Below are 27,742 nucleotides of genomic sequence, written 5' to 3'. Positions count from 1 at the left end.
TCAGGCAATATTCGCTACCGAGCTGCTAGCTCAGTGGTGAACCGCATGGTCCTCCATTGAGATGACGAGTTTGATTCCCCATCGACCATACCATTTTTTCCCTAAAGTTTTAAATATTAACACAAAAATTTGAACTCAGGTGAGTCAAACCCGGGAATTGGCAAGCTGAGTAACTTGACCGGGTGCCTTGCCGCTGAGAAAGATTGCAATTGTGTCTATTAAGCTTTCTGACATTATATATTTTTGTACAAACAAATCACAACTCAATTTTATTGAAGCGATACCGGCGACAGGATTACACGAGGCCCGAAATGGGCCTACCAGAGTGGTCTACGCAACAGATGCCAGTATGCCACGATGTGGCCAGCATCGACAGAAGAGAGACACTGACAGGCGACAGCATGCAGCTACACTTTCACGGTTTCACCCAGGGTAACCAACTAGACTCTGCTGGGCGACGACGTATACAGGTGGCCGCCACGAGCACTAACGAATCAAGCCTCCAAAATCAAGCGGTGCCGGCAGCGACCGGCCGTGGGGAGTGCCCAGCGGCGGCGGCGGCGGCGGCATAGCCGTAGCTGTGATCCGGCGTGGCGGCGACGCTCTGCTGCGCGCGCAGCTGCTCGTAGAACCTCCTGATGAACTCGCCCGCCTTCCTGTCAGTGTCCACCACCTGCTGCTGCTCCCCGCCCGCCGCCGCGAACGGCGAGTCGGTGACGCGCAGCCGCCTCGCCCGCCCGAACGCCGCCGACATCACAGGAGACGGCGTCTCAACCACCGCGAGTGCGTCGTTGTCATCGAAGACGTGGCCGCCGCCGTCGTGGTCGTTGAGCATCTCGAACACCTTGGCGATGTCGGCCGCGTCGTAGTGGCCGCTGCCGTAGCTGAAGCTGAAATCGGCCACCTCGCTCGGCTTGCCGTTGCCGTTGCCGCTGCCGGCGCGGCGGCGCAGGAGGTTGAGGTCGGCGGCCAGCTTGTTGCGGCCCGTGGGCAGCGCGCCGCGGCGGAGCATGTAGAGCACGGCGCGCACCACGCGCCACAGCCGCCGGGGCACGCTCTTGTTCGGCTTGGCGGCCGCGGTGGTAGCCTGCTGCTTCGACGCGGCCACGTCCTTTCCGGCCATGTATATATGTCAGTCTTAGTGAAACAGAAAATCAAGGAGGAGTTGAGCTGAGGAGAGGAGAGCGATTGTGTTTTGGTTTTCGTTGTGGGGAGGAGGGAGGGGCAACGTATTTAAAGGAGGCCGGTAGGGGAGGGTGAACGAGGAAGGAAGGATGATGGCTTCCATTATTGGTTTGGACCGGTGTTGGTTTTGATCAGCGCTGGATGATTGGATCGGATGGCTTAATTTGGTGACTAATTCTTCTGTACGACGCAAATTCAGACACATCTCTGTCCACCTTTCCTAGCTCTTGGACACCAAAATTCGGGAGCCTGAGCTTCATGCATTGGCTTCGCGCCCAGGGGAGACGGACATATACGGGGACGAAGGACTTTCACCTCAATGATAGGTTTGTTAAACTACGTGCTCTTGCTGTCAAGGCTTGATGAAAAATGCATGCATGAGTCATGTTTTAGTTCGACACACAACCATCTCGGAGAAAGAGATTGATGTTGATCTCCAATCGACTGTTTCCGGAGCATCGAGAGGCCTAGTTTAATTCATGGAGACTTGTTTCGAACTTTCTATGCGGGGAATTGTCAGTTTATAACGGTTTTCTTTTGAAGTGCTAGCGTTCTCGTGAAGTTGTTATCGAATTCTCCCGAGTCAAAAGCCTTTACATTCCAGTGAACTGTTTCATCCACTCATAGCTATATATGACGCGGCAAGCGCATGCATGGTAACCCCAATTATTGGTTGTGTCAGTCTCAATTCGCTTTGGATCGATTGGCGGCACACTTGTTGCCAAAAGAAGAGCGCTACGCATGATCCACGTAGCACGCACGAGCAAGGTCCCGGCTCTCCTAATCTCATCCACACGTAACGGGTCGGTGCTAAAATCTCACATGCAAAAAGTTTCCGAGAAAGCAATTAGGATTCACTCGTGTACTGTTAAGTTTTCTTCGAGTTACTTTACAAAAAAAATTGGCAATTATTTTTCAGCCCATCAAACTTTTACCGTTGATTTTAGTTTCTGCACTACCTTAAAAAATAAAAACCCTTCCAATATGATCTGTCTCCACCAACGGGCGACCGGCGCGTGACCATCAGTGGTTTTCAACATCGTTTATGATACCTCAACGGGAGATCGGTGCATCAGTCAGAGTTCTTCATCTCCACGTACATTAATCTGCTCGTTAGTAATTTGATGAAAGCACCTTCTGCGTGGCATGCCAAAAAGGACTGACGTGCGTGCCCAAACTGCCATAATTGTGGGAAATTGGAAAAAGGTATTACATGTGGTAAAAATTGGCACAAGTTTAACTAAATGGGGTAATCAGAGGTGAAATATGAAGTAAAAATGGAATTCGCTCTTACAAAAATTCAGTCCATCAACTATTTCATACTGTAGATTTTAGTTCTTGCAGTGCCCCGAAAAAACTCCTCCCCTGATCTATCTCCACTGACAGACATTTGCGAGATGTTGTGATGTAGTCGTAACATCAATAATGGGCATGGAGTGACCCATCAGTGGATATCAATCGGAGGGTGACTAACAGCCGTCGGTTGTCCGATAATGGCGGCTCCTCCAGTGCAAACGAGTCGAGTTTGAGCGATCTAGGCTAATCTCGGCTTAGCTCGTATTATAAAACGAGCGAGTTTTAATCTGACCCGAGCTATGACGAAGAGAGGCGTATGGACCAGAATCAATATCCATTGATCCGGCAGAAAACACAAATCAAGATGAACTCACAGTCTTCTCGCCCTGCTTGCAAACAATTGTGGAGCGTATAGGTTGTGAAGATGGAAACACCGAGTCATAGCCAGGCAGGAAAGATGTATTTAATGCTAACATTACTCTGCAGACAGCAACAGTGCCCTACCGAACAGAAAACACAGTTCCCTCCCAGCGTGACCTCATTGATTTGGGTTAATCTCACTGAGGCGAGTGTCGGATAGTCGGATCCCAACTCCCAAGACAGCAAAAGACGGTGCTGGACGCCCGAGCCTATATCAAATTCGCATTCGAGAACAAAAACACAGAAAGTTTTCGTACATGCAAAATTCCTAGCACCAATCTTGAAGCAACGAAGAAAACCTTTTGCTAGAAAAAGAAAATTAAAACCTTTTACTAGATTCACACTTTATCTAGATTTCAGAAAGCTTAACCAACCAATGAAATTAGGGAAATTAAAACCTTTTACTAGAAAAAAAAGAAAAATTAAAACTCCGCATCCCGTGCATCTTTATCCGCCGCGCCATGCACATGCAGCTCCTTGCCGGCGAGAAGCGTTGTGACGAGGCCTGATATTACGTTCACGAATTGCATCGTAGGGCGCTCCGGAGTCCGGCGGCCGGACTGGAAATGGCAGAGGACGACGGGAGGTGCGCCCGTGCAGTAGTTGCCAACGGCCATCCGTGGGGGAATGGCAGTCGGCCTGTAACCCCAGCATAATCTATACTGGCCGTATCCCCACCGCGGGTGATACCATGAAGATGAACCTGTCTGTTCCTCCTCCAGCGTCCACCTCCCGGCCGGCAAGCGTGCACCAGCGCCGCCGTAAAGCCTGAGGCCTTCTCCCCGAAACCAAACGAGCAGCCGATTGCCTCCGCAATCCCACGCGCCGACTAACCAGCAATGGGACACGTTATTCCTCGGTGCAACCTGGCCCATCACGCACCGCTTCTGCCAATCGAGGCTCGGCGTGAGCAGCCAGAGCGTAACCTCGTGGGGGCTTTGCTCGTCCTGCACCGCGACGCACAGGTTCCCACTTACCTCCATAAGCTCCGAGCACAGCACAGTTCCGGCGCCCGCCGCGGCAGCTGGGAGCCTGACCGGGCGAACCGTCTCGCTGTCCACGTCGAAAATGAGCACCCTCCGTTTCCTGCCGTCGAGGAGGCAGACCTGGCCGCCGATGCACAACGAGAAGGCGTGGTCGCCGCCGTCTAATTCAGGGAACACGGTCCGCGCTTCTTCTCCACGGGCCGCCTGCTGCAGGGACACCACTTGCAGCGGGCCGCCGCTGAAGGGACAAGCCCGTCTCACGACGAGCAACTTGTAGGTCCTGCTGGCAGGGCCGTACCCGAAGCCCCGGAGCCAGTACTGGTACCGCTGCTCGGCTGCTAATCCGAGGTAGACCAGCGAGGCCTCCTCTGCGGTGGCAGGGTTAAGCACGGCGCAGGTGAAGAACCTGGGGTTGTACAGCCCCTGCACCTCCAGGGCCACCAGGCCGTTGCACGTGCCGACGTAGCGCTGCTGCAGACCGTGGCGGGCGCTGGAGAGGAACCCCTGCGCGAGGGCGGAGCTGCTGCTGCTGCTGCTGCTGCTGCAAGGGCCGTCGACGTGGTGCAAGGCGTGCTGGAGCGACTTGTGGCCGCCGTCGCGCTCGGCGGCGTACTCGTGAACGTAGGCGATGCTAGAGCCGGGCGGCGGCGGCGGACGGTGGTCTGGAGCCAGAAATCGGGGGCGTTGATGAACTCGCGCCACCGCTTCGAGAGCGCGGCACAAAGTGCAGCCGAGCGGGCCGGCAGGCGGGAGAATATCTCTTCCAGCAAGTCGTCGCACAGCTTCCTGCTGCTGCTCTCCGCCGGTATCTCCTCTTTGTCGCCATTGGAATCCAGTCGCATCCTTTTCATCGTCGTGCCAATTGCGTAGCTAGGGCTCCTGTTTTTACTCTTTGCCGACGTACCCTTTATATAGTACGGAGTAGATCCTTGATTGATATATATGATCATTGTGTGCATACTACATGACTTGTAACCTAATCGGACCCTGCGACTGCAAGAGTTCCTAACGAATAACAATTCCAGACCCATACTGTCCCGAAAAGATTTCTTCCCTGGACGTTTGGTCGCCCTGGCTCCTGCCTCTCCCCTCACGCGCGGATCTCGTCCACCAAATTCACCTGGGCTAATCTCTTGTGCGGGCGGATTCAGGCGGCCGGCCATGGCGTTTGCCTATGCGCCGCGCCGCTGTCACCATGCAAGGACGAGCCGAACACATCAGTGGCATCCTCGTGCTCGCCGGGTGCAGCAGCAGCAGCCATTTGGCAACGAAGCCAGCGCCTGAATGCGGCGGCAAGGAGAGGATGTGAGGCGCACGGCACGGACGTTGTGGCGATCGTGGCACGGGACTTGGCCGTGGTCGGGCTACTATTCTGCTACTTTTGGCTCGTCGCCGGAGAGACCTGGCCAAGCGCTTATTGACCCAGCACGCATCAGAGCACCAATCAACCAACATACCCTGCGCCACCGCACGTCAGCAAGCTGTTCTGCTACTTCTTCTTTTTTTTCCGATGTGGCATATGCTAAATAGGGCTGACGTGTGGGCCAAATCTGTCATAATCTCGGGAAATGTGAAAAACAAATAGATAAAGTAATTTGTGTCACAAGTTTTAAGTTTTACTAGATGGGGTAGTTTGTAGAAATTCCATTAAATGAGGTAATTTGCGTCATGAAAGCACCGCTAGCGGTAAAAAATGGAATTCACTCTTAGATAAAACAAATTAAGAAAGTCGAAACATAGCCATTGAAAGGGTAAACTTTTTTTCCATCCGAGGAATAGTGGTATCGAGTAACCCTTCATTTTATGAAATATTGTGCTCTCTCAGAAACGCCTGATGCTGACTAAGTATTAAGTGATGAGAACATATATTACCTGCTGACTCCAATAAAATAGTGAGGACTGCAGTGATGCAGAAAAGGCGTTTGATGTATTTGGTAAAAATATTGGATCGACTACCAATCCACCGTATTCATCTCCAAAGACATCCAGCACACCAACAGCCCCAAGCAATGGTGTATCAGGAATAGCAGCATTAGTTCCCTTGCTCCCATGCCTGTTCTGAATATTGATATTTTGATTTCAAGCAAGGCTGTCTGGATGTTGAAGCTGCAACACAGAATAAGGAAATGGGAGCATATACAACATTAAACCAAGGACAGTAATCCATTCCAGACACTCAAAAGTTTGCTCATCAAAAGCACTGGAAATAATCAACTGTTGTCAAAGTAACAAGCAGAAACCAAACTAGTGTTCTATCCCTTAGCAAATAATCAACTGTTGTCAAAGTACATGAAAAGCATCAGAAAATGATAACCATATCTGATTACCTGACATCTGGTGCGTCCTTTCTAGACAGCACATATTTTTTACCCTATATAAGGTTGAATATAGAATTGGTACATCACCTGGTACTGGCATGCCAAAAGCGGCTCGTTTTGTGTTTGAACACCATAGAGAAAGAGAAAGATGGTACCTCAAGTATGACAAAGAGGGTGCAATAAATGTCATTGTATCTTTTATCACTCAGTGAACTTGAATTACAGATGGCAAACCTAAGAGGCATATGAGCTATGGCTCTTAAATAGAAATGGGAAGTTTGAATGAGCGGCGCTCTCTTCTGGTGATCAAAAAGGAGAAATGCATCTATATACTCTTACGCCCATTTGAACCATCATACAACCTTGTAACTTGGAGAGCACGCCAGCTCAATGGAACTACTCTAACTTTCCATATCAGGTCCTATTTGGATAATAAAGAATCGAGTGGAATATGCAATTATAATGCAAAGGTAAAGTCAATACATTCAAAATGGCGGGGAGGAAATATGTTGACAAAGTATGTTCTGTGAACATTCATCAATGAAAGTCTATCTTAGACGTATAGAACATTTATCAATTTCACAAGAGTTGAATATTCTATTGATCCCAGCAACTAACAGATAAGCAATCAGTTTTTTCTGTTCTTAATTAACTCTTCCTCGCCATGAATACATATACCAGTGAGCCCCAAATAAAGGCATAATCAAGCCTGACAAGAAACATAAGGTTGTGAAGACAGATGGCTGCATTTTCTTTAGTAGTTAGTAGAAGTACCACAGATTTTGAAGCTCTGGATTAACCAACCTATCTTACAGTAATGCTGCTACTCTTAGTCATTACTTCATACACATGCCAAGCATATGTATAGTGCTAACTGAAAAAGACATAAGAGAAGAGGCATAGCCAAAGATGGGAGGAAAACTGGATGATACACCCTCCGATCCATAATAAGTGTCTCAGATTTAGTAAAAAGTTAATAAAAAGTTGTACTAAACCTGAGACACTTATTATGGATCGGAGGGAGTAGATTGTAACACCATATGACACTTTGAATTTAGATGGATATATAAACCTCCTCGTTTAGCTATGAGCACACTGATTCCTGAAGGTTTGCAGCTATCAATATCTCAGTCCCCTTGTTGCTGGTACCACACTCACGTTAGATCCAAACAGAATGAGATGGTTAGCTAAAGGCATTGTAGAATTAAATAGCAGCATCCATTGATAAGATAACGTGAACACATGAAAGTAGTGACTGTTGATAAATTTTTACCACATGCTGAGTTAAATTTGTCGATATTTAAGACAACCAAACAGATAATTCCAAAAAAAAAACTGTGGATTGTGTCTGTCTCTTCAATGCATTAAGAAAGTTGAGTTAAAGTTAAGGGAATAACTGTCTCCTAGTAAGTAGTGGCAGAGGGGTTACTATGATAATAACTACTGTTCATCTTCGTAGATCCAAACAAAGAGCTCCATACATCACTTTGCAAACTTTTGTGTCTACCATTAACTAATAAAGATAGAATTATATGCATGGTCTGCAAGGACAAAATGAGCACAAAGTAAATGACCTGGGGAGAGACAAAAGTGTGAGGCTATTGCTTGAAAATTAAGAAGAAAGAAAATCAAAATACTGTACATTTAAGTGGCTTTGTGATTTTACCTCTTTCTTTCTTCTGCTTTTCAAAACAATGTAGACAAAGTAGCCTGAACAAGTGGTTCGTTTCTGATGACCTTCAATATATGATCATTTTAGGCATTGTTAAAAATACTACTACATAGAATTCCCAGATTTATGATACAATTTCTGAAATGCATCGAAGTACATGACCAAGAATCCATAGTACTAAATAAGACAACATGCCAAGGATCTATGAACAACATAGAGTGCGAAAGTGGCATGAGCAGCATGTTTACATTGCTTGATCTCTACAATCCACGTTCATGATCCATTTGCATCTTTGATACATCTGGATGGCAATAGTTCAGTTGAGCTCGATGCGAAGGAATAAGAACGAGATGAAGACAACAAGAACTGATGTCCTGGAACCAGTGGTACTATATCTCCAGTTTCATTTGTCTACAGCAAGAAATATAGACACTGAAATAATTAGAATGCAATTATATATCCCATTCTTACGGAAAATAAACCTAGCTGATAAGGAGTGTCCCATTTGGATTTGTAACATGCAGACCTCTGAATATTTCCTCCAAGCTATTTATTGAACTATTGAAAAAGGATTGTAATGCATGCTGATTAGATTAGTTTAGTAGACAAAACAATTTTTAATCTAAGTACAACTGCAGAGTTATCAGTTTTTCAGCACTTAGGAGCTAGTAAAATAGACAACTTTAAAAGTGTGGACAATGGGAAATAGGAAAAGTAATTACTTAAAAGAGATGATCTTTTCAACATGGTACTTTCCATCTTAATTAGCACTAGTACCTCCTTCAAAACTGGACATATCAAGTCACTAATCTAAACAAGCTTAATTTATTACTTAGAAGAGAGCAGCAAGAGCAGCAGCAATCAGAAGCAGAGCAGCAGCAGTGGCCGGCTGCAAGCAGAAGCAGAAGCAGAGCAGCAGCACACAGTAATCTTGAAATTCCAAAAACATATATACACCCAATAAAAAGCACAAAACAGATGCAGCTCCTCACAGGCAAGAACAAACAATAATAAGAGATGGTTCTGGTTCAAGTGCTCTTCATTATCAAGTCATATCCATTACCAAAACAAACCTAGTCGCATAAATTAAAATACCTACCATTTTAGCACCACTATACATATCAACCGGAGTTCCATCTTTTTTTGTATGTGTAATGCTATACAACTCAGCGCGCCCAACTTTGATGCCCTCTTTGAGCTCCTGGAAAAATATGAATTGATGTTAACCATTCAAATCAACATTGCTCCTAGAACAAGAATTGAGCTATTGCATTAAATTAATACCTTTTGGTCAAGGACATAAGCAAAACTTCGTGATCCTGTTGTGTGCTTCCTATTTTCCTGTGTAGCTCGGTTTGCTTTCAGTTGATCAGATTTAGCCTAAATAGTACAGAAACAAAAGTGCTGAATATTAATAATGTGCATTCACCTTTATGTTGGTATGGAACAGATGAGTAGCTAGGTACCTTAGCATTATCTGTTTTCCAATACCTGACCAACGTCTCCCATTGATCTGGGGGGATTCTATGTTCACAACCATTGGAAATATTTCGCACAATTGACAAATCTGAATTGAAGTACTTCCTCTTTAAAACAACCTTGAAGTCTTTCCCTTTTTTACTTGCTGATATTAGCACCCATGGCTTGTAAAGCTCATCAATATTGAAAAATTCCTATTATACAAGGCAAATGAATATTATCATCAAAATCAGGGAAACTATCTGAACACAAGGCAAATGAGTTTAAGGTTAAACTGGATACCTTAACAGATGCTCATAAATTCTCTTTGCTACTTTTGGGAACCTTGCTCCAATTTGAATGAGCTAATGAAACTGATTTTCCTTTGACAAAGTATCCAATGATATTTGCCAGCTTGCATGTTTTCACTCCACAAATTTAACTCCTAAGCCTCGTCTAGTGATACAACACACTTCTAGTATTACTCAAAACACAATTCAGTGGACGCAACTAGAGACTAATGACTCCTGGATCCTTTAATTTATAACCAGGTTACTGAAAACACAAGCCATCCATCGGTACATCATACTACTACACAGTACATCCATTAATTTATATGCGAGATGGTATTGGGTTGACATGGAGCTTCAGCTTGTAGGCACCTGTACATCATACTACTGTAACATACTACGACAAAGTATATGATGACTCAGCTTGATCAACTCATGTATTTGTAGCATACTACTACACAGTACAGAACACCTGTACATCATACTGGCTAGTACACAGTATAGTAAAAACAAATTGCAATTGGCTTGTTGCAAAACAAAAATCCATACATGAAGACAACACGAGTACGAGCAATTCAAAGGTGAGAGGCTAGAGATAATCACCTGCCAGCGATTTAGAGGTAAGAAGGAGAGAGGTGAGCGATCCAGAGGCGATGGTCTGCGTGAAGGCCACCTCCTAAACTCGCACGTTGCTCAGAGATGAGAATCAGAACGAGGTGACCACCTTTGCTCCTGCACTCCGTTGCCGCCTCTGAAGGTATTCGCACGCACAAGGACGATATGGCGAAGGGTAACGGGAACGAGTGGTGGGGAGAGAGCGCACCTGCAGTGGGAGTACCTGCACGTCAACGGTGCGCGCGCGGCGTAGCGTCTCGCTGACGGCACGACGGCGGCGGCTCGGTGACAGCACAGCGAGGATGGAGACCAGTAGGCGATGGCGGCGCGAGGGCTCGGATGCGCGGCGGCGGGGGCGGCGCGAAGGCGATGGAGGCGATCGATGGCGTGGCGACGGGGGCGTCGCGCTCGGCGGCAGGGGCGGCGCTCGGTGGAAGAAGAAGCGTGCGAGGAGGATGGGGAACGGGTCCGGCTGCAGCAGGTAGGAAGGGGAACGGGGCAGCAGGGGCGGCGCTCAGCGACGCGCGGAGCAGGGGCGGCGCTCGGCGACGCAGGGGAACGGGGCAGCAGGGGCGGCGCTCGGTGTGGAAGACGTACGCGCCCAGGGAGAAGATGGAACCGGGATAGGTAGAGATGGGAAACGGGGTCTGCAAAAATTGGATGCAGTTGTTTTCGGTGGTGGGACCACAGCACCATCTCAAATTGGTGGAAGGGTACTTTTGATAAACGTAAAAATCATTGGATGTTTGTGCAAAAGATACAGACTTTTCAAGGCTTTTTCATCGAAAATGCCTCAACAAGTTACCCTAATTTTACGGATTGCCCCCGAAGATTGGATCCGTGGCTTTCTTCCAAATGCCTTTGATAATTAAATTATTTTAGGCTTATCTTTATTATGACTTTGATGTCCAATGTTTTTGAGGATTTTTTTACTAAAATGCCTTTATTGTTAAAACCATTTGAGGCATTCTCTTAAAATTGCCTTCATTTCCTTGTTGTTTTGAGGCATTTCATAAAATAGCCTTCCATAGTTAGTAATTAAGGCTATTTAAAAAAATGCCTCCAACAAAAAGCCTCCAATACTCGTACGTGGTATAGTGATACCTTGCGCCACCGCACGTCAGCAAGCTGCTCTGCTACTTCTTCTTTTTTTCCGATGTGGCATATGCTAAATAGGCCTGACGTGTGGGCCAAATCTGTCATAATCTCGGGAAATGTGAAAAACAAATAGATAAAGTAATTTGTGTCACAAGTTTTAAGTTTTACTAGATGGGGTAGTTTGTAGAAATTCCATTAAATGGGGTAATTTGCGTCATGAAAGCAATGCTAGCGGTAAAAAGTGGAATTCACTCTTAGATAAAACAAATTAAGAAAGTCGAAACATAGCCATTGAAAGGGTAAACTTTTTTTTCCATCCCAGGAATAGTGGTATCAAGTAACCCTTCATTTTATGAAATATTGTGCTCTCTCAGAAACACCTAATGCTAACTAAGTATTAAGTAATGAGAACGTCTCTCGGAAACATTAACTAAGTATTTTATGAAGAGGTCGTGAAGGGGAAGTCCATCCACCTATGTTCCATGCCTCAAATCAAAAGATAAAACTAGAAAACTGAAGAAGCATCGACACTACACATTTTTAGTGGTGCACGAGACGGCCCAAGGACAGGGCCCAAGGAGAAATAAAAGAAGAAGCTAATGAGATGTCTGACTTAAGTTATTTGGGGACATGGAAATACAAATGCTACCGTAGACTTGGTACGCCCTTATTTTGGGAGGGAGAGGACTTTTTTCCTTTCTTGAGGGAAGCACTGGCCACTTACTTTTTTTTAGTACTGGACTAGAAGTCTGATAAAAAGAGAAGAGTTATAAACCTAGTGGGCCACGCCGGATTCTACGTGGGCCAGACTTGCTAGTCCGATCCCTTTCTCCCTTTCTTCCTTCGCCACCTAAAAATAGCGAGGCTCCTCACGGGACCCCCGCATGGCCACCGCCTCCACGCATCCCGCGCGCGCTCCTTTCCCTCCCGTCCTCACCTCACCACCGCCCCTCTCCTCGCCGTACCCTCGATGCTGCGCGGCCTATACCCACCGCATGCTCGTCTCCGTCGCTCCGTTTCACCTCGCTTTCCATGTCCCTCCGCGCACCCAATGCCGCGCAAGACCCAGGTAATTAAAACTCGCTCTCGGTTAATCTTGCCGGTTCATCTCTGTCGATTGGCCGATTGATTGGTTCCTGGGGTGGTTACGGCGCAGCGAGGCGGCGGGCGGACGCCGTCGGGTGGCTGCGCGAGATTTTCCCGGACTCGCCGCTGCCGCCACCGTCGGACGCCTCCGATGCCGACCTGCACGCCGCCCTCGCCGGCGGCAGGCTGCTCTGCGCGCTCCTCAGGAAGATCTGCCCCGGAGCCCTGCTGGACGACGCATCCACGGACAATGTCGGCAGGTTCCGCGCCGCCGTCGAGCGGATGGGCGTGCCCACCTTCAGCGCCTTTGACCTTGAGAGGGTTTGCTTTCCTGCCAATTGCTCTTTTGGGGTCTATTGCCGCGACGCTAAATTATTAATCTTGGTTGACATTGGTGCCGATGCATCCATTCAGGGTGGTCAAATGTCTTCTGTTGTGGCCTGCATTCTTGCACTCAAGGATCGGTATGGATCACGTGCCGACGAAGATCAGAGCTTTAGTTTCCTGACCAGATGCGACAGCGAAGGAAGCAGAAGGCACATGGAGGCCAAGCTGCAGAGGGTCCTCACCAGTCCAGTTATGTCAGGTGTGAACTCTCTTGATATTGTGAATAGGTTTTGCGTTTAAATTTAATTAGTTGCCAGTTGAGACATCTTTTGTCATCCTTGTATTCAGAACCATCCAGTCCATCACTAGGGGCCAATCTGTATACACCATCAGGGGTATTTCAGATGAAACAAGGAGGATACGCTGATCTTCCTGGTTGTAAAATTTCAGACTTGATGAAGTCCTCAAGCTTGGATGTAAGTCAAAGCTGCAAACTTCATTTGAAATAAGATCGATAATCAGTTAAACACAGATAGATAGGGACTTCATGTTATTCATCGGCACCAACTTGATATATTCAGCGTGCTGATGTACCAACATATTTTGCAGAATGCACCCACCCAGTCACTTCTAGGTGTCGTGAACAGCATCGTCGATGAGAGCATCGAGAGGAAGAATGGACAGATACCTTATGTAGGCTTCTCAGAAAAGCAATATAGTTAGTTTATTCTTTCCATTTTCATGAGGTTTGATTCTCTACGGGTTAACATCTTTCCTTTATAAATGAATGCGAATATTTCATTGTAGCGTATTGCTTGCTTGCTGAGGAAGGTCATAGTTGAAATTGAACGGCGTATGTCTTCTCAGGCTGGGCATATACGAAATGTAAGATAAATGTTCATATTTCACTTTTGTGTTGGATGTTCCCATTGTGATCTCTTACTTGTCTGCAGCAAAACAACCTGATTAAAGCTCGTGAAGAAAAGTATCAGTCAAGGATAAGAGTGCTAGAGGCACTAGCAGGTGGGGCAAGCGCGCAAGCACATGTAAATTCTAGCACCATTTCTGAGTGATCTATCTCCGGTCTTGCTTGTACCAGAAAATCTTGTACACTACGTAATTATTTACCTTCTCTAAATAAGTTTGCAAGCTCCGCGTGTGTCAGGAAATGAAGAAATAAAGGGCCCACTACCCAGTGAGAATAACAGCAAAAAAAATCATTTGTTTAATTCTATAGCAGGGATGACCAAGTATCTTGATCAGTCTATGTAAAATAATGACAACTCATGCATTTGAATCACTATAGCTTTAGCATCAAATGATATATTTGATTCATTTCTTTACGAAAGCCCGCTCTTATCATGCAGATGGAAAATGATAAGCTCAAGGACAAAGGACAACAACCAGAAGAAGATATAGCTAGGCTGATGAAATGCCAGGAAGAGATTGTTAGATTGATGAAAGAAAAGGAAGATATGGTTAAGTTGCTTAGGGAGAAGGAAGATATGGTTAGGTTGCTGAAGGAGAAGGAAGATATGGTTAGGTTGCTGAAGGAGAAGGAAGATATGGTTGACTTGAAAAAGGTCAAGGTTGAAGAAACACGACGAATAGCAGATGAGGAAAAAGATAGGTTACTCAAACAGAAGGATGATATTGTAGTTAGATTGACAAAGGAGAAGCAAGAAATGGTTAGGTTGTTACAGGAGAAGGAAGATATGGTTAGCTTGTTGATGGCGAAGGAAGATATGGTTGACGTGAAGAAAGTCATAGTTGAAGAAACACAAAGAATAACAGATGAGGGAAAAGATGTGTTACTTAAGGAGAAGGATGATACAGTAGCTAGATTGACAAAGGAGAAGGAAGAGGTGGTTAGGTTGTTGAAGGAGAAGGAAGATATAATTAGAGTGTTGAAGGAGAATGATCATATGGATAGGTCAATAGAGAAAGAAGATACAATTAAGTTGGAAAATTGGAGTAGTAAGGACAAAAAACAAAAGGCAGATGATGATAACGATCAGTTGATTAAGGAAAATAACGCTATTGTGGTTAGGTTGACAGAGGAGAAGGAAGAGATGATTAGGTTGATGAAAGAGAAGGAAGATAGAATTAGATTGACGAAGGACAAGGAAGACCTGTTCATGTCAATGAAGGAGAAGGAAGATAAAGTTGACTTGAAGAAAGGTGATATTGTAAACATGAAGCAATCAACAGATGAAGATGCAGATATGTCAGTTAAGGAGAACACCGACATAATTAGGTTGATGAAGGAAAAGGAAGATTCTAAAAATACAATTATGAAACTTAAGCTGGAATTAGAAGCACTAAAATCGTCACACGAGGAGAACTGCAAATTGTTAGAATCTAAGAAGGAAGATATAGTTAAGCTTCTTGCAGACAAGGAGCACAATGCCAGTATAATCTTGCAACTTAGACAAGACGAGTCAACCAAGGAGAATAACGACATTATTAGGTTAATGAAGGAAAAGCAGGATGATAACAATATAATTATGAAAGTCAAGCTAGAATTGGAAGCATTAAGATCATCATATGAGGATGGCTGCAAGTTATTACAGTCTAAGGAGGCGGATGTAGTTAAGCTTCTTGCAGATAAGGAAGACAGTGCTAGCTTAATTTTGCAACTCAGGCAAGAGATTGAAGCAACAAAAGGATTGCATGAGACATATAGTCAACAATTAGAGATGAGAGCTGCCAAAGTAAAGGAGGAGTTGGAAGAGAGGATAAAAGAAGTAGAGCTCATGTTAGAAGATTCTATCAAAAGAAGAAGAGAAGTTGAGGAACTATCCAAATCGAGAATCCTATTTTTGGAGCAGAAAGAAATAGTGGTCAATCAAATTTTGGGTTTGCAAATACAGCACGTTCAGGTATTAGCTAAATCAATTCATTTCCTTAGTTTCCCTGGGGAGTTCCTAAATTTCTAGTTATGTGAACAGTGTTTTTTTGCGCAAAATGTGAACAGTGTTTTGTTTTTTTATCAGGATTTGAGGCTATCCTCTGTTTCAGTTAGGCATGAAATTCTAAATTGTCAAAAAAGATGGCTTGAAGAACTAGCTGGACTTGGTAAGAATTAACCCTGTGAGTAGCTATGGATCACATTTAAATGAATACTTTTCCATAATAGATCACAACTAAATTATTGCACTTCTTAATAGGACAAAACCTTAAGGTGGTAACGAATACTGCAGAAAAATATCATGCAGCTCTTGCAGAAAACAGAAAATTGTTCAATGAGATTCAGGAACTAAAAGGTACCAGTGTGTAGTACAATCATCGGTTAAATTTTCTTGATTATTTATATTAACTTATGGTAGTGCAACTAAAACTAATTGGCTTAACATAATATTACCGAGCAGGAAATATAAGAGTTTATTGTCGGATAAGACCTTTTCAACGTGGGGAGGATGAAAGATCTAGTTCGGTTGAATATATTGGCGACAATGGTGAACTTGTTTTATCGAACCCTACAAAACAGAAGGAAGGGAGCAAGAATTTCACATTTAACAAAGTTTTTGGCCCTACCACTACACAAGGTACTCATAGCAATGGGATCTATGCAACTTATGTTCTCTTGATTTTAGATTTTACTTATGAAATAGCGATGAAGTAGTTTACTGATTACTGGTAATGTTAATATTTAGCATACACTGCGGTATGCCATAAACAGGGTTTCTTATCTCCTTATTTTTGTTAACAGATATGGTCTTCAAGGACATCCAGCCACTAATTAGATCGGTTCTTGATGGCTACAATGTCTGCATTTTCGCATATGGTCAAACTGGATCCGGGAAAACGTACACAATGGTATGAAGCTTTCACAGCAAATACTTTTGACTTTCTTTATTTCTGTTTGCATGTCACTAATGTGCTTACAATACCTTGTTCCTGTATTAGATGGGGCCTGAAAATGCAACTGAGAAGGAATGGGGCGTCAATTATAGAGCACTAAATGACCTTTTCAATATCTCCCATGATCGGCAAGACACAATCATGTATGAACTTAGTGTTCAAATGATTGAGATCTACAATGAGCTAATCCGTGATCTCCTTGGTGGTGGTGGTGTGCAGAAGAAATATCCTTTTTGTCCAAAATTGCATTACTACAGGCTTCCACTGGGTTGTAGATTAGCAATTTTTCTACCTTAACTTCGAAATAAATCATTCGGAATAGGTCTATATAAAAATTTGCAAATTGATTGGGTATGTTATTTTGTGTGTGTCTTCTGCAAGTTCAAAGTGAACTTAACTATTGTGTTATGCATTCTGGATTCCTCTGGTATTTTGAATGGTTATACATAAAAATAGCATCTTTAGCTGGTTACACAATGGCCAGTCTTTATCAGATTCTAGTGTCATCGTCTTGCATCTGGAGTTCAATTCATTCCATTTTTTTCTTAACTTGCACACGATAGGAATTCAGAATACCATCCAGCCCAACGGAATTGCTGTTCCTGATGCAACGATGTGTCCTGTCAACTCAACTTCTCATGTTATTGAGCTAATGCAAACTGGGCACGGCAATAGAGCCATGAGTGCTACAGCTTTGAACGAGAGAAGCAGCAGATCCCACAGGTAGGTTTCTTGTGTCACTTCTTTTTTTCTGTATGAATAAACCTCCTTATTTGTGGTATATTATGCAGTGTTGTAACCATTCATGTCCGAGGCCAGGATCTAAAAACTGGGAACACTTTACGTGGCGCTCTACACCTTGTGGACCTTGCTGGAAGTGAGAGGGTGGATCGTTCTGCGGTTACAGGAGACAGGCTCAAAGAAGCACAACACATCAACAAGTCTCTGGCTGCTCTGGGGGATGTTATATTTTCTTTGTCACAAAAGAATGCACATGTGCCGTACAGGAATAGCAAGCTTACACAAGTCTTGCAAACTTCTCTGGGTATTCTTCTTCCCTGTTCTTCACTTAACTGTTTCAAATCACATCATCACATGTTGTACATAATTTATTGACATGCAAAGTTTTTTATATGTAGGTGGGCATGCAAAGACTCTAATGTTTGTGCAGGTAAACCCAGATGTTTCATCTTATACAGAGACCTTAAGTACTTTGAAATTCGCCGAACGAGTGTCTGGAGTGGAACTAGGTGTTGCAAGGACCACTAAGGAGGGAAAAGAAGGCAAAGATGTCAAAGAATTGATGGATCAGGTAACTGCAACCTATTAGCATAACTTTCTAATGACCTTAATGTTGAGGTGTGCAGATAAATTAAGAATATCATACTGTGATGTCAAGTTCAAAACAGTTTGTTATGTGGCCACTATAGTTTTTTACTCTCTTTTTTTAAGGAATATAGTTTTTTTTAATATTTTCATAATGAAATAAACTTGCATTTGTTACCATGTAATGTTTCAAATTGCAGCTTTCATTGCTCAAAGACACTATTTCAAAGAAGGATGATGAAATCGATCGACTACAACTACTCAATGCTAGCACCTCCAGATCGAAGTTCACCAAACAAGCTGATTCCCAATTGAAGCATTCGTCCTCTTCTCCTGGAATGACATCTTTAGGGAAGGCCTCAAGTGTTGGCAGTGGGGCAGCTTCAGATCCAGATAACTTCTCTGACACTAGTGATAGGCATTCTGAAGCTGGTTCCATGCTCTCTATTGATCATGAGGTTTCTGGCCTTGGTGATCTTGACTCTGACGGAAGGTTAAGTGATACATCTGATGGCGCTATTTCCGCCGGTGCAGAAACTGACAGTTCAGTAAGCAATGTGGTGGACCAAGGGCAAGAGAAAACGTCTAGCCCTGCGAAAGAGCGGTTGTGCGTATCTCCAGTTCTCCATAGTCTGAGACTTAATACTCCCTCATTTTTCCATCAAGTGTCACGGAGTAGTTTAATTCATTTGGCATCTTTAATGTGTACAATTTTTCCATCAACTGTCAGGTTTTTCCATGGTCTTATGACTCCCTCTATTTTTTTCGTGTAGGACAAAAGCAGTATCTCGAGTTCAGAAGTTGACAGTTCCCAAAGTATCCAGCTTACGGCCTAAACCAAGGGATTCTCCTGCTCCTAGACCCTCAGGTAAGATCCTGCCAAGTTTACATTTCAGTTACAAGTTAATTTTGGAAAATGCAAAGCTTGGAAGAAATAGATCGGAGTAATGACAACTATATTTTACAGATAATTTATTCCTATTATGAATAGGACAACATTTGCAGTATGCCTTGAACAAATATTTAGAACGGATTTAGCTGTACATGGATTTGCATGTAATCCGTGCCTTGATTTCCTGTTCTAATACACAGGCGATCTGCCCATCTTTGTATTAGAAGATGGCAGAACAAATGGACTTTTGCATTGCCGAGCACTATAATCATCTGGATCAAGTTAAATTAGTCTGCTCATACTAAAAGGAGTGAATATGGAAGGCAGGAAAAAATTATAGTCATGTGTCAATGCAGTTTACCAAATTCTCATACCATCATTCCACCAATCTAATATGATACAGATCCAGTGTAACTCTTGTAATCGTATACAACATATATGCAACTCTCGAGCAGCTCGTAGGAACCTCTGCAAGGAATGGGACATACTAGAGTAATAAACTTTTGCTATTACACTATTTATACAACTTTGTGTTTTATGTTATTACAGCGCCAACAGGGGCACGAAGAAGTACAACCACCCAAACTACTCCAACAGCAAGAGCTAGTAGCACTGCAAAACGAGGACCTTAGATCAAGTTTCCAATCATTTGGCTAAACTATTTTCCACTTGTGCTGATGTATAGTTGTTTAAGAAAGGTTTTCGTTGTCAGCAAGATGTCTGCAACATGGATGCTTCCATCTTTTTTCTCTTGTGACGGTTAGTGAATTTGTATTAGTGGGTAGGTTGTTGTTCTTATTCTTTAGTTTGTGTATGAGTGTAAGACTGTAAGTATGATGTGCATGTGCTCTGTATATGAAATTACCATGCCACGAGGTGAGAAGTATCTGTTGAAAAGATAAGTAGAGACTGAAGGATTCTATCATCTATGATATTGAATGTAATTATGCAAGTCCTGTTTTTTTTATGCATGACGCAATCTTTCTGTTTTACTTGTTGTACTATGTACTTAAGCCTTTGCTAATATCAGCAAAAAATATCGCGGTTTCGGATATGGAGGCAAATGGAAGGAAGGTGGTCTATTTTTTCTATCCCAATTATTTTCTAATTCTAGATTTAGTTTTTGGACTTGAAAACAAAAAGTGTACATATTCTGCCACCACTGAAAAAGGATTTTGTATAGCACACGTGGCAATCCTGCACGAAAAACAGAGAAAGAATACATAAGACATCAGAAAAGCTGAAAATCAGTAATCCATCTGTCCAACAAAAGATATCTCAACTTTGATTAAATTTGAATGCATCTATACACTAAGTTATGTCTAGATACATTCAAATTTTGACAAACTTGAGACATTTTTTGTTGGACAAAGGGAGTAATAAAATATTTATAAAAAAACTGTAATGAAAGGATGTACAAAGGAGTACATCAACAGCAAACTTCAAACCTCAAATGCTGCAAAAAAAAACTTCAAACCTCAAATTGCACGAGAATAACAATGCACCTAATCAAATCATTAGATTGCCTATGATTTGCCACAAAATCGCAAATGCTCAAAACTGGAATTGTGTACCAGTTCTACACCAGAGCGCCTTATTGCATTTGATTTTCCTCATACCACTATAAGAATCCATGTAAAATATGTGTCCAGAGAAATCTTTCGTCTCAATATAGAAGGTAACAAATAGCAATTGCTTCTTTCAAACTGAGGTAACAAATAACAAAATTCTTCCTTTGCACAAAACCAGTACAATATTGTACAATACAATGCACAAAGTGCAAAAGCTTGGAAGTTGACAAAAAAACACGATTCTTTATTTAGGACATCAGCACAGTAGTTCAGAACCAGATTAGAAGTTGAACATTCCTACCAGCAACTAATGATCAATACAGTACTAATAAACAAGATGTGGCGATGAATGACATGAGATTTCCCTACTTTGCAGCTTCCCTTTCCCGGTGATGATTCTTTGTGTTGCATAAGGAGCGCGAAAAGATATCTTCTTCCCTCTCATTTGCAACTCGAAAGTTTTCCGATCTTCGTGAGGGATCCTTTGATTTGCAATTTGCAGTGTACAAATTGAAAGAAAAGCTCCAGAAGGAACTAGGCCTTGTTGGTCATCGCTTGCTTTGCCCCTACTGCAAAGAACTCTGTGATGACCTCGAGGGGCATGCCCTTTGTCTCTGGGACTTTGAGGTAGACAAACACAAAGGCAATGCAGCAAACAACTGCATATATACCGAAGACACCTGCTAGACCAATAGCATTCAGCATCACAGGAAGACTGTAGGTAACAATAATGTCCCCGATCCAGAATGTTAGGGCGCAGATAGCGATGCAGAGGCCACGGACCCTCGTGGGGAAAATCTCTGCACATAAAATGTTCGGGATTGGACCGAAGCCCATGACGAAGCAGCAGAAGTAGACAATGACGCTAACGGTGGAGAGCACAGCGTGGGGCACGGTACTCAAGTTGATAACATTGGACACAACCAGGACAACTAAAGATGCTATCAAGATAGGAATTGTGCCCAGTAGCAGAAACCTGCAGAAAGGGAAATAATTTATGATACAGTATGTCAGTACTCCTCATGAAATTGCCTTTCATGTATCTAGAAAAAAAAAATACTGAGATGGTGCAATCAGAGGAAACAAGCTACCTTCTTCCAGATATATCCATAAGTCTCATGGCTAAACCAATACTAGGGAGCATCAGTAAAGTCGTGAGAGAACTGATCAAGATGGATGCTGATGCTGAACTGAGGCCAAGATTCGAGAGAAGAACCGCCACACCGGCTTGCTCAAGAATTTGTGGAGTATAGTAGAGAACACCGTTTATTCCAGCAAACTATACAAGGAAAATAATCCAAAAGTGTTAGTGAACTCTCAGTAGAATACAGCCTAGGTCTTATCTAACAAGCTATGAGTGATTGGACAACCTAAAACACACACAAAATGTACGGTGAGTTGCTTTTCAAGAAGAACTTAATAATTCAAGGTCAAAACTTATTTATATGTGCATATCTGGCATAAAACATGGAAATATACTTTCACACAGACAAATCTGAAGAAATCAGTATTCTCTACCTGTTGAAGCATCTGAATTCCAACACCGACGAACAGTGCACGCCTCACACCAGGTTCAAACAGATCTTTCCAGCTTGGACCTTTGGGAGCTGCATCTGATGAGCGCATCATGGCTGGACCGGCTGCCATACGCTCTTCCATAAGATCCTTGGAGTATAGAGCTGAGTGGCTAACCAAAGCAGCAGCATGTATGAACCCACTGCCTTCAGTGGCATCACCCCCACCAGGAAGTGAAACAACAGAGCCCTTTCTTGAGTCAGGCACTCCCTCTTGGTGCAAGTAGATCCTTTTGAAGCCTCCTTCCTTCTTACCATCCTCACCTTGTCGCTCTGACCATTTCCATGCAAGCTGCCACCCCCCACCAATACCAGTGCTGCTGGCTGCCTCACCTCCCTCTTCCAAGAGGCTTCGTCTTCTCATACCCAAAGTGCTTCCGTGGTGATCATGGTGTGCAATGTCCTTCCCATCAATGTTTGTAGTGGAAAGCAGCGGACTATGGATGTTGTCTTCATAGTCGCCTCCAGCACCATCAGATGCATATTCCTCGTCGTCCCGGTGAACGTTCTCCTCATCCCAGTGCTCAGTTTTTGGATGTTGATCTGTCACACTGAGCATACTGCCAAAGTTAGGAAACAATGTGCTTCGCATGCTTCCGCCAGCTTGAGGCATGTTCTCATGAACACTCCCGAAAAGTGTTACTAGAGGATCCATAAGGGGCACACTCTGGTTCACCATGCTTCCATGACGAGATGCGAGAGAAAGTACACTTCCCAGCATGCTTGGTCCCTTGGAAGGTCGAGCAATCCATGATTGGCCCTCTTCGGGTCCATATAGTGTTATTTGATCATTATCGCCATCAACAACATGATCATCAGCTTGGTCGCTAGCTGGGCCAATGATATACTCTTCAATGGAGGTGTCTCCTCCAACCTCTAAACCTTCAACAAGAAGAGCCATTTCTCCTGCACGATTGTACTTCAGAATTACAATCTGAATTATGCTTCAAAAATATTTATTTAATTTTTGAATTCACAACTGAATTTAAATAATTCAAATTCAAATTCCAGACAAATGAAAAAACAAAATTTGGATTATAACTTAGATTATAAATCTACAAATTATTTTTTGCAACAAGCGCCACTCAATTTGAAGTTAAAATGAGTGGGAGATGTTTATATTTCAAGGTTTCAGAGAATTCCTGTGATCATTTTTCAATATCCTGTGATGTGGTGTCCATGTGGCTTCTGAGTCAGCTGCCGCATGGATCTTCCATGTGAGGTCAAGTTGGCCATATTTGGAAAAATTGTTAAATGGGGTAAACCATGGAGTAGGCCACAAGTGTGAGGTAAAAATAGGAAAGAAACTTTAAATACCTCACTGAAATTGGCAGCTTATGCAAGGTAACCCTTGATACTCTGAATCATAATTAACATAAATACCTTGCTGAAATTAGCAGGTTATGACAGGTAGAGAACTCTAGTTACATACTTCTGTACAATTACAATAGCCATAGTTTATCTGAGATTTGTCAACCAAATTGTTTGCTTAAAGTGCAAAACAAGACGACAAATACTACTTTGACATGCTGGTGTGCATGTTTCGCTGTAAGGTAGCAACAACAATTTACTCCTGAGTATAATATAAATTAACTAGCTGAGTGACCCGCGCATTTGCACGGCAATAAGACTTATGTGTGTAACAATCGAACACCAAGATATGCAAACTCGCCATGCAATTATTTCAATTATTTAAAAAATACTTTGAGAATCAATTCTCTTATCTAAATTGTCAGATTATTTTTTCTAGCCAATCGAGAGCACACATAACTATGCCTGGTTCTCTTATCAGAATTCACATCGGAGTTGAAAGCATATTTCCCTTGCTAAGTTCAGAAGATGTGTTTATTGTCCTACACGTACACGTATCATGGTTGTACTTGTTGATCTCAAATTGATATACTTCTAGGGCCTGGACATGGTAGATTAAGTCACTTGTGCGGAAGGTTTTTAAATCATAGTCGTTATAATTAAGACCCATCACATAATGGACAGTGGAGATAATTTAGCCTATGTGTATGAACATGGTGCTTCTTGTCCTTTTGTTTTAATTATATAATAGATGTCAAGAACACTGAAATCTTAAGCTCTGCAAGTAGTTCTGATCTAGGAGTACATTATGTTATGCAGTCTGTACAAAACTAAATGAATTTGTTGTCGAAAATACTTTTGCAACTCGAAATAACAGTTAAAACTGTCACGCATCACATCTGAAATTAAACGCAAGTTTAATATAGGGAGCAATTTCAAGGAATCAGACAGCTAGAAATTCAGGTGAAATGAACATCACATTTTTCAGCAAAACAGACCTGAGACATCTTCCCTTCCACGTAATCTTTGCAACACCTTCTTTGCCTCTGCCATTCGCCCCTTGCTGACAAGCCATCTTGGCGATTCTGGGAGATAAAATACAGTCAATCCGAAGAAAACCAATGAAGGAACTGAGAGAACCCCAAGCATAATTCTCCAATCAGGTAATGGCAACAGTGACATCCCGAAGACCATGCAGTATGACAAGAACATTCCTCCTGACCCGCTGAACTGTGGCAGCGTATTCAGCTGTCCCCTGATCTCCGAAGGAGCTGTTTCCGAAATGTACAGAGGTACAAGCGTGACAGCCAAGCCGATACCGAATCCATCTACAAGACGTGCGAGAAGCAGAACGTAGACATTTGGGGACCATAGCATGATCAGGCCACTGAAGAAGTACAGAATTGAAGAGAGAATCAGCATAGGGCGCCGGCCAACCCAGTCTGATACTGGCCCAGAGAATGTGGTGATGATGGTTGCGCCAATGAGTGACATGGCCACGATCAAACCCTCGAGAGTCGGATCATTTTCTAGTTTGAATTCCTTCTTTATGTATAAGACAGCACCTGGAGAGGAAAAGTTTGCCTTGTTAATCCTTAACATCTTTCTTAAACAAAGGAATGCTTACCATATATTTAGTCACTAAAAAGGAAAGCAAACTGTACTCGTTGGAGTGTTGGACGGCACATAACCTAAGATTGGGCATCTGTGACTTCAATAGTACAGATCAGGGAGAATCAAGTTATTATTCAGATTAAAACCCAGGACTCTCTCCTTGATGATTACTTTTGTTAGCACCAAGTTGCTTAGAACGGAAGGAAAACCCCAACTCAATTTGCTAGAAGCCACCCAATTATCCCTACTTTTTTTGAGCCAAACTAGTACTGAACAACAATTTCTGATCTCAAGTGACCGGGGAATATCTCACGAAACTCTGAACCCAAATTCACCAGAGTGATATAACAAAACAAGGTGCATATCTCTAGCAGAAGAAGAGCCGATCTGCGCAGAGCAGATGATATACCTGCAATGGTGGCATTGTCCCACCCCTGCAGCAGATTGCCGATGGAAGCCGCAATCGCGACCAGAGCAGCGCCCGACATCTTCACCCCCATGATCAGGATCCCTGCAGCTGCAAAGCCCAGCTCGAGATGAACCCCGTCACATGGAACGAGCAACTACAACTCGGCTTGCAAAACTGCCCTGACATACCTCCAAAGAAGGGCAAGGAAAGGAGAGATCGAAAAGCCGGCAGAGAAGCGAAGAAGCGGCGGTCCCCCGGTCCGGTAGATCAGAATCGAGCAAAGGCAGTTCAAATAGGAGCCCAGAGCCAGCCCCTCCAACCTGCTTGCTCCCTGGCAGTAGAAAAAGGAGAAGCAGAGGAGAGAAGGGAAGAGAAGAAAGGACACAAGCCTCGTCCCCCTGCGAGAGTGAGGACAAAAGATTCAGTGGCAGGCCAAGCAACTGCCCAGATGCCACATGTAGAGAGAGAGGGGGAGAAGAGAGCACGGCGGGGGTAAACAAAACAAACGGAGAGAACAAACAAAGTACTCTTTTCTTTGGTTAAATGGCCGCCACTAGGCTTCCCAGCGAGGCAACCACCGGGAGAAAAGATCTCAGCTTTTCAATTCCCCCGGCGAAAAACACCCGACTACCCGGCAGATCCCCTCTAGTCTCCTCAGGAACGCATCGGCAATCGAAGATGCCGAAAGATCCGACCTTTCCAGCAAGAGAACAAGCAAGATCTCTCTCCCTGGTGTCCAACACATGCGCACACTTCGTTTCAACGGGGAGAGGGGTTTTGGGACGTGCTTTGCCGCCGGCGTCCCGCCAAACGGTGCGTCAGGAGCCAGCCAGGAACTCAGCTGTCAGCACGAGACTGTCGTGATCTACCAGTCAATTCGCTCGAGGACTGAACGGCCCGGATTGATCTTATTAACTCCTAGATTTTTTGTTTTGTTTAGGAAGCATTTATTCTTGGTTGGTTGCAACAATTATAGTGCACGGTCTTTTGGGTGTAGTTTTAAAAACCGGACCGGTTTATGTACCGTTTGAGCATTCGGTTCAGTGGTTCATCGGTCTGACCGGTGGTTCACCGGTTCAACCGTGGTTCACTAACTATAAAGACATACTATAAGTACTAACTATAAATACTATAAGTAATAGGAGTAGTAACTTCAATGATAGTGGTTGGCTTGGTTGGCTTGAGATCGAATCCCACCTAGACTAAACAACGACGCCCGTTTCGGCGGTCCGACCGCTTCCGGTTTTTACCGGTCCAATTGGAAAAATCCTGGTTCGCTTTTTTTGCACGGACCGATAGTTTTAAAAGGCCAGCCTGACCCTCAGTTTGTCAGTTTTTCCAGCATAACTAGCGGTCCGGTCCTGTTTTTAAAACTATGCTTCTAGGAATCAATATTAACGAGAACTCTTAAGTCTTAACAAAATAATTAGATTTTTAGATTATGCACGTGATGGCATGTCACTGCTACCGCTCCACTCTTGTGTGTCAGCATTCCGAAGGGTTGTCAGAAACCATCAAACTCTCAATCCGTGTCCAACATTACCCCTTCAAGAAATATCATCCATGAGCCACATCCTACCTTACTTACATAAGATTCCAGAATTCATCTCGACACTAATGGGAGTGCACGGAGACATGGTGGAAGCTCGAGAAAAAACACTCAAAATTGCCTCGCTGCCTCACCGATGCAAATCGAGGGAAACTACACCGGAAGGACGGCATACCTTAACACATTTACTGCTCTTGAACCGACAGAGCACGGTTAATATGACCCCCATCATTGTCTGCTTCATGAAAAGGAAAGAGCGACCACAGGTGAATATAAAAAACAAATAATATCATAACCTAAAAAAGATAACATTGTATGAACAAAATGGGGTCCTCTTACCTTTCGACTTAGATGAGACGTCAGGGGGAGGGGACCAAGAGATCCAAGGATTTAGGTCAATGGTGGCTAGGGTTTCTTTGGTTTTCTCTATTGTTTATTTTTATTTGCAGTTGATTTACACGGTCGTATATTTTATGAAAAGTTACGTTCTACTCCCTCCATTTCACAAAGAATGGCGTACAAGCTTTTCGAGATCGAATTTTGACCAATGATTAGACCAATAGAGCGTAGATTATATGTTACAAATTTTATATTGTTGGAAACGTTTTTGAAATACGAATTCAATGATATAATTTTTATAGCACATAACCCTCAAATCATTAGTCTTTTTTTTCGAAAAGGGGTAGAAGCTCCGGCCTCTGCATCGAAATCATTAGTCTAATTGTTCGTCAAAGTAAAATCTTGAAATGCGTGCGTGTCATTCTTTGTGAAAAGGAGGGAGTATGTTTGAACTCCAGGGAGTTGTAGATCTATTACTAAATGTTATTGCAGCTATACTGATAACGCCTTTTCTTTCGAAAAGGAGGGCAGCCCCTAGCCTT

General features: G+C 43.5%; 4 protein-coding genes across 12 annotated transcripts; 1 reads left to right on the top strand and 3 right to left on the bottom strand.

The window, feature by feature from the left end:
- Positions 1–209: 209 nt before the first annotated feature.
- On the bottom strand, positions 210–1,404 carry LOC100825211. Its single transcript, XM_003571093.4, has one exon. It carries the CDS (start codon positions 1,121–1,123, stop codon positions 509–511), a length of 615 nt encoding a protein of 204 aa, XP_003571141.1. The 5' UTR covers positions 1,124–1,404; the 3' UTR covers positions 210–508.
- A 4,226-nt stretch (positions 1,405–5,630) lies between these two features.
- On the bottom strand, positions 5,631–10,885 carry LOC100824914. Of its 7 annotated transcripts, XR_002965420.1 has the most exons (7): positions 10,449–10,884; positions 10,229–10,357; positions 9,639–9,997; positions 9,344–9,550; positions 9,162–9,257; positions 8,977–9,078; positions 7,855–8,288 (listed from the first exon to the last, which is right to left on the bottom strand). XR_002965420.1 is itself a non-coding variant. In XM_014899973.2 (5 exons), exons 2-5 carry the CDS (start codon positions 9,384–9,386, stop codon positions 8,151–8,153), a joined length of 354 nt encoding a protein of 117 aa, XP_014755459.1. In that variant the 5' UTR covers positions 9,387–9,550; positions 9,639–10,885; the 3' UTR covers positions 7,855–8,150. The 7 variants fall into 7 exon arrangements, 1 of the variants encoding a protein (XP_014755459.1); XR_002965417.1 differs by adding an exon at positions 5,631–7,746 and having other exon boundaries at positions 7,872–8,288; positions 9,639–10,884; XR_002965418.1 differs by adding an exon at positions 5,631–7,347 and having other exon boundaries at positions 7,872–8,288; positions 9,639–10,884.
- Positions 10,886–12,219: 1,334 nt separating this feature from the next.
- Positions 12,220–19,812, top strand: LOC100824605 (kinesin-like protein KIN-14D). 2 transcript variants are annotated; one of them, XM_010235771.3, is made up of 19 exons: positions 12,220–12,407; positions 12,495–12,745; positions 12,839–13,010; positions 13,100–13,227; positions 13,361–13,444; positions 13,559–13,636; positions 13,705–13,797; positions 14,119–15,633; positions 15,748–15,829; positions 15,922–16,017; positions 16,123–16,299; positions 16,464–16,570; positions 16,661–16,839; positions 17,174–17,338; positions 17,407–17,660; positions 17,755–17,927; positions 18,142–18,548; positions 18,715–18,809; positions 19,383–19,812. In XM_010235771.3, exons 1-19 carry the CDS (start codon positions 12,371–12,373, stop codon positions 19,463–19,465), a joined length of 4,176 nt encoding a protein of 1,391 aa, XP_010234073.1. In that variant the 5' UTR covers positions 12,220–12,370; the 3' UTR covers positions 19,466–19,812. The 2 variants fall into 2 exon arrangements, with proteins under 2 accessions (XP_010234073.1, XP_024317880.1); XM_024462112.1 differs by lacking the exons at positions 12,220–12,407; positions 12,495–12,745; positions 12,839–13,010; positions 13,100–13,227 and having other exon boundaries at positions 13,376–13,469.
- Positions 19,813–20,540: 728 nt separating this feature from the next.
- On the bottom strand, positions 20,541–26,031 carry LOC100835732 (monosaccharide-sensing protein 2). Of its 2 annotated transcripts, XM_014900790.2 has the most exons (7): positions 25,840–26,031; positions 25,501–25,710; positions 25,313–25,420; positions 24,288–24,854; positions 21,923–22,884; positions 21,496–21,683; positions 20,541–21,380 (listed from the first exon to the last, which is right to left on the bottom strand). In XM_014900790.2, exons 3-7 carry the CDS (start codon positions 25,401–25,403, stop codon positions 20,939–20,941), a joined length of 2,250 nt encoding a protein of 749 aa, XP_014756276.1. In that variant the 5' UTR covers positions 25,404–25,420; positions 25,501–25,710; positions 25,840–26,031; the 3' UTR covers positions 20,541–20,938. The 2 variants fall into 2 exon arrangements, with proteins under 2 accessions (XP_014756276.1, XP_003571780.1); XM_003571732.3 differs by lacking the exon at positions 25,840–26,031 and having other exon boundaries at positions 25,501–25,818.
- Between the last annotated feature and the right edge of the window lie 1,711 nt (positions 26,032–27,742).

Source organism: Brachypodium distachyon, chromosome 3 (assembly GCF_000005505.3).
Source record: "Brachypodium distachyon strain Bd21 chromosome 3, Brachypodium_distachyon_v3.0, whole genome shotgun sequence".
Classification (NCBI taxonomy): domain Eukaryota; kingdom Viridiplantae; phylum Streptophyta; class Magnoliopsida; order Poales; family Poaceae; genus Brachypodium; species Brachypodium distachyon.
The sequence above is the reverse complement of the archived record's forward strand: the minus strand, read 5'-3'. Positions and strand labels throughout refer to the sequence as shown.

Coding starts and splice junctions, on each gene's coding strand:
- LOC100825211 (XM_003571093.4), bottom strand. CDS start 1,123: ATGGCCGGAAAGGACGTGGCCGCGTCGAAGCAGCAGGCTACCACCGCG.
- LOC100824914 (XM_014899973.2), bottom strand. Junction 9,079..9,161: donor CTTATGTCCTTGACCAAAAG/GTATTAATTTAA, acceptor ATATTTTTCCAG/GAGCTCAAAGAGGGCATCAA. Junction 8,289..8,976: donor TGTATAGTGGTGCTAAAATG/GTAGGTATTTTA, acceptor TTCTTGCTGTAG/ACAAATGAAACTGGAGATAT.
- LOC100824605 (XM_010235771.3), top strand. CDS start 12,371: ATGTCCCTCCGCGCACCCAATGCCGCGCAAGACCCAG. Junction 13,798..14,118: donor GGGCAAGCGCGCAAGCACAT/GTAAATTCTAGC, acceptor CTTATCATGCAG/ATGGAAAATGATAAGCTCAA. Junction 17,339..17,406: donor AGAAGCAGCAGATCCCACAG/GTAGGTTTCTTG, acceptor TATATTATGCAG/TGTTGTAACCATTCATGTCC.
- LOC100835732 (XM_014900790.2), bottom strand. CDS start 25,403: ATGGGGGTGAAGATGTCGGGCGCTGCTCTGGTCGCGATTGCGGCTTCC. Junction 21,684..21,922: donor GAATTCAGATGCTTCAACAG/GTAGAGAATACT, acceptor TTCCTTGTATAG/TTTGCTGGAATAAACGGTGT. Junction 21,381..21,495: donor ATGGATATATCTGGAAGAAG/GTAGCTTGTTTC, acceptor CCCTTTCTGCAG/GTTTCTGCTACTGGGCACAA.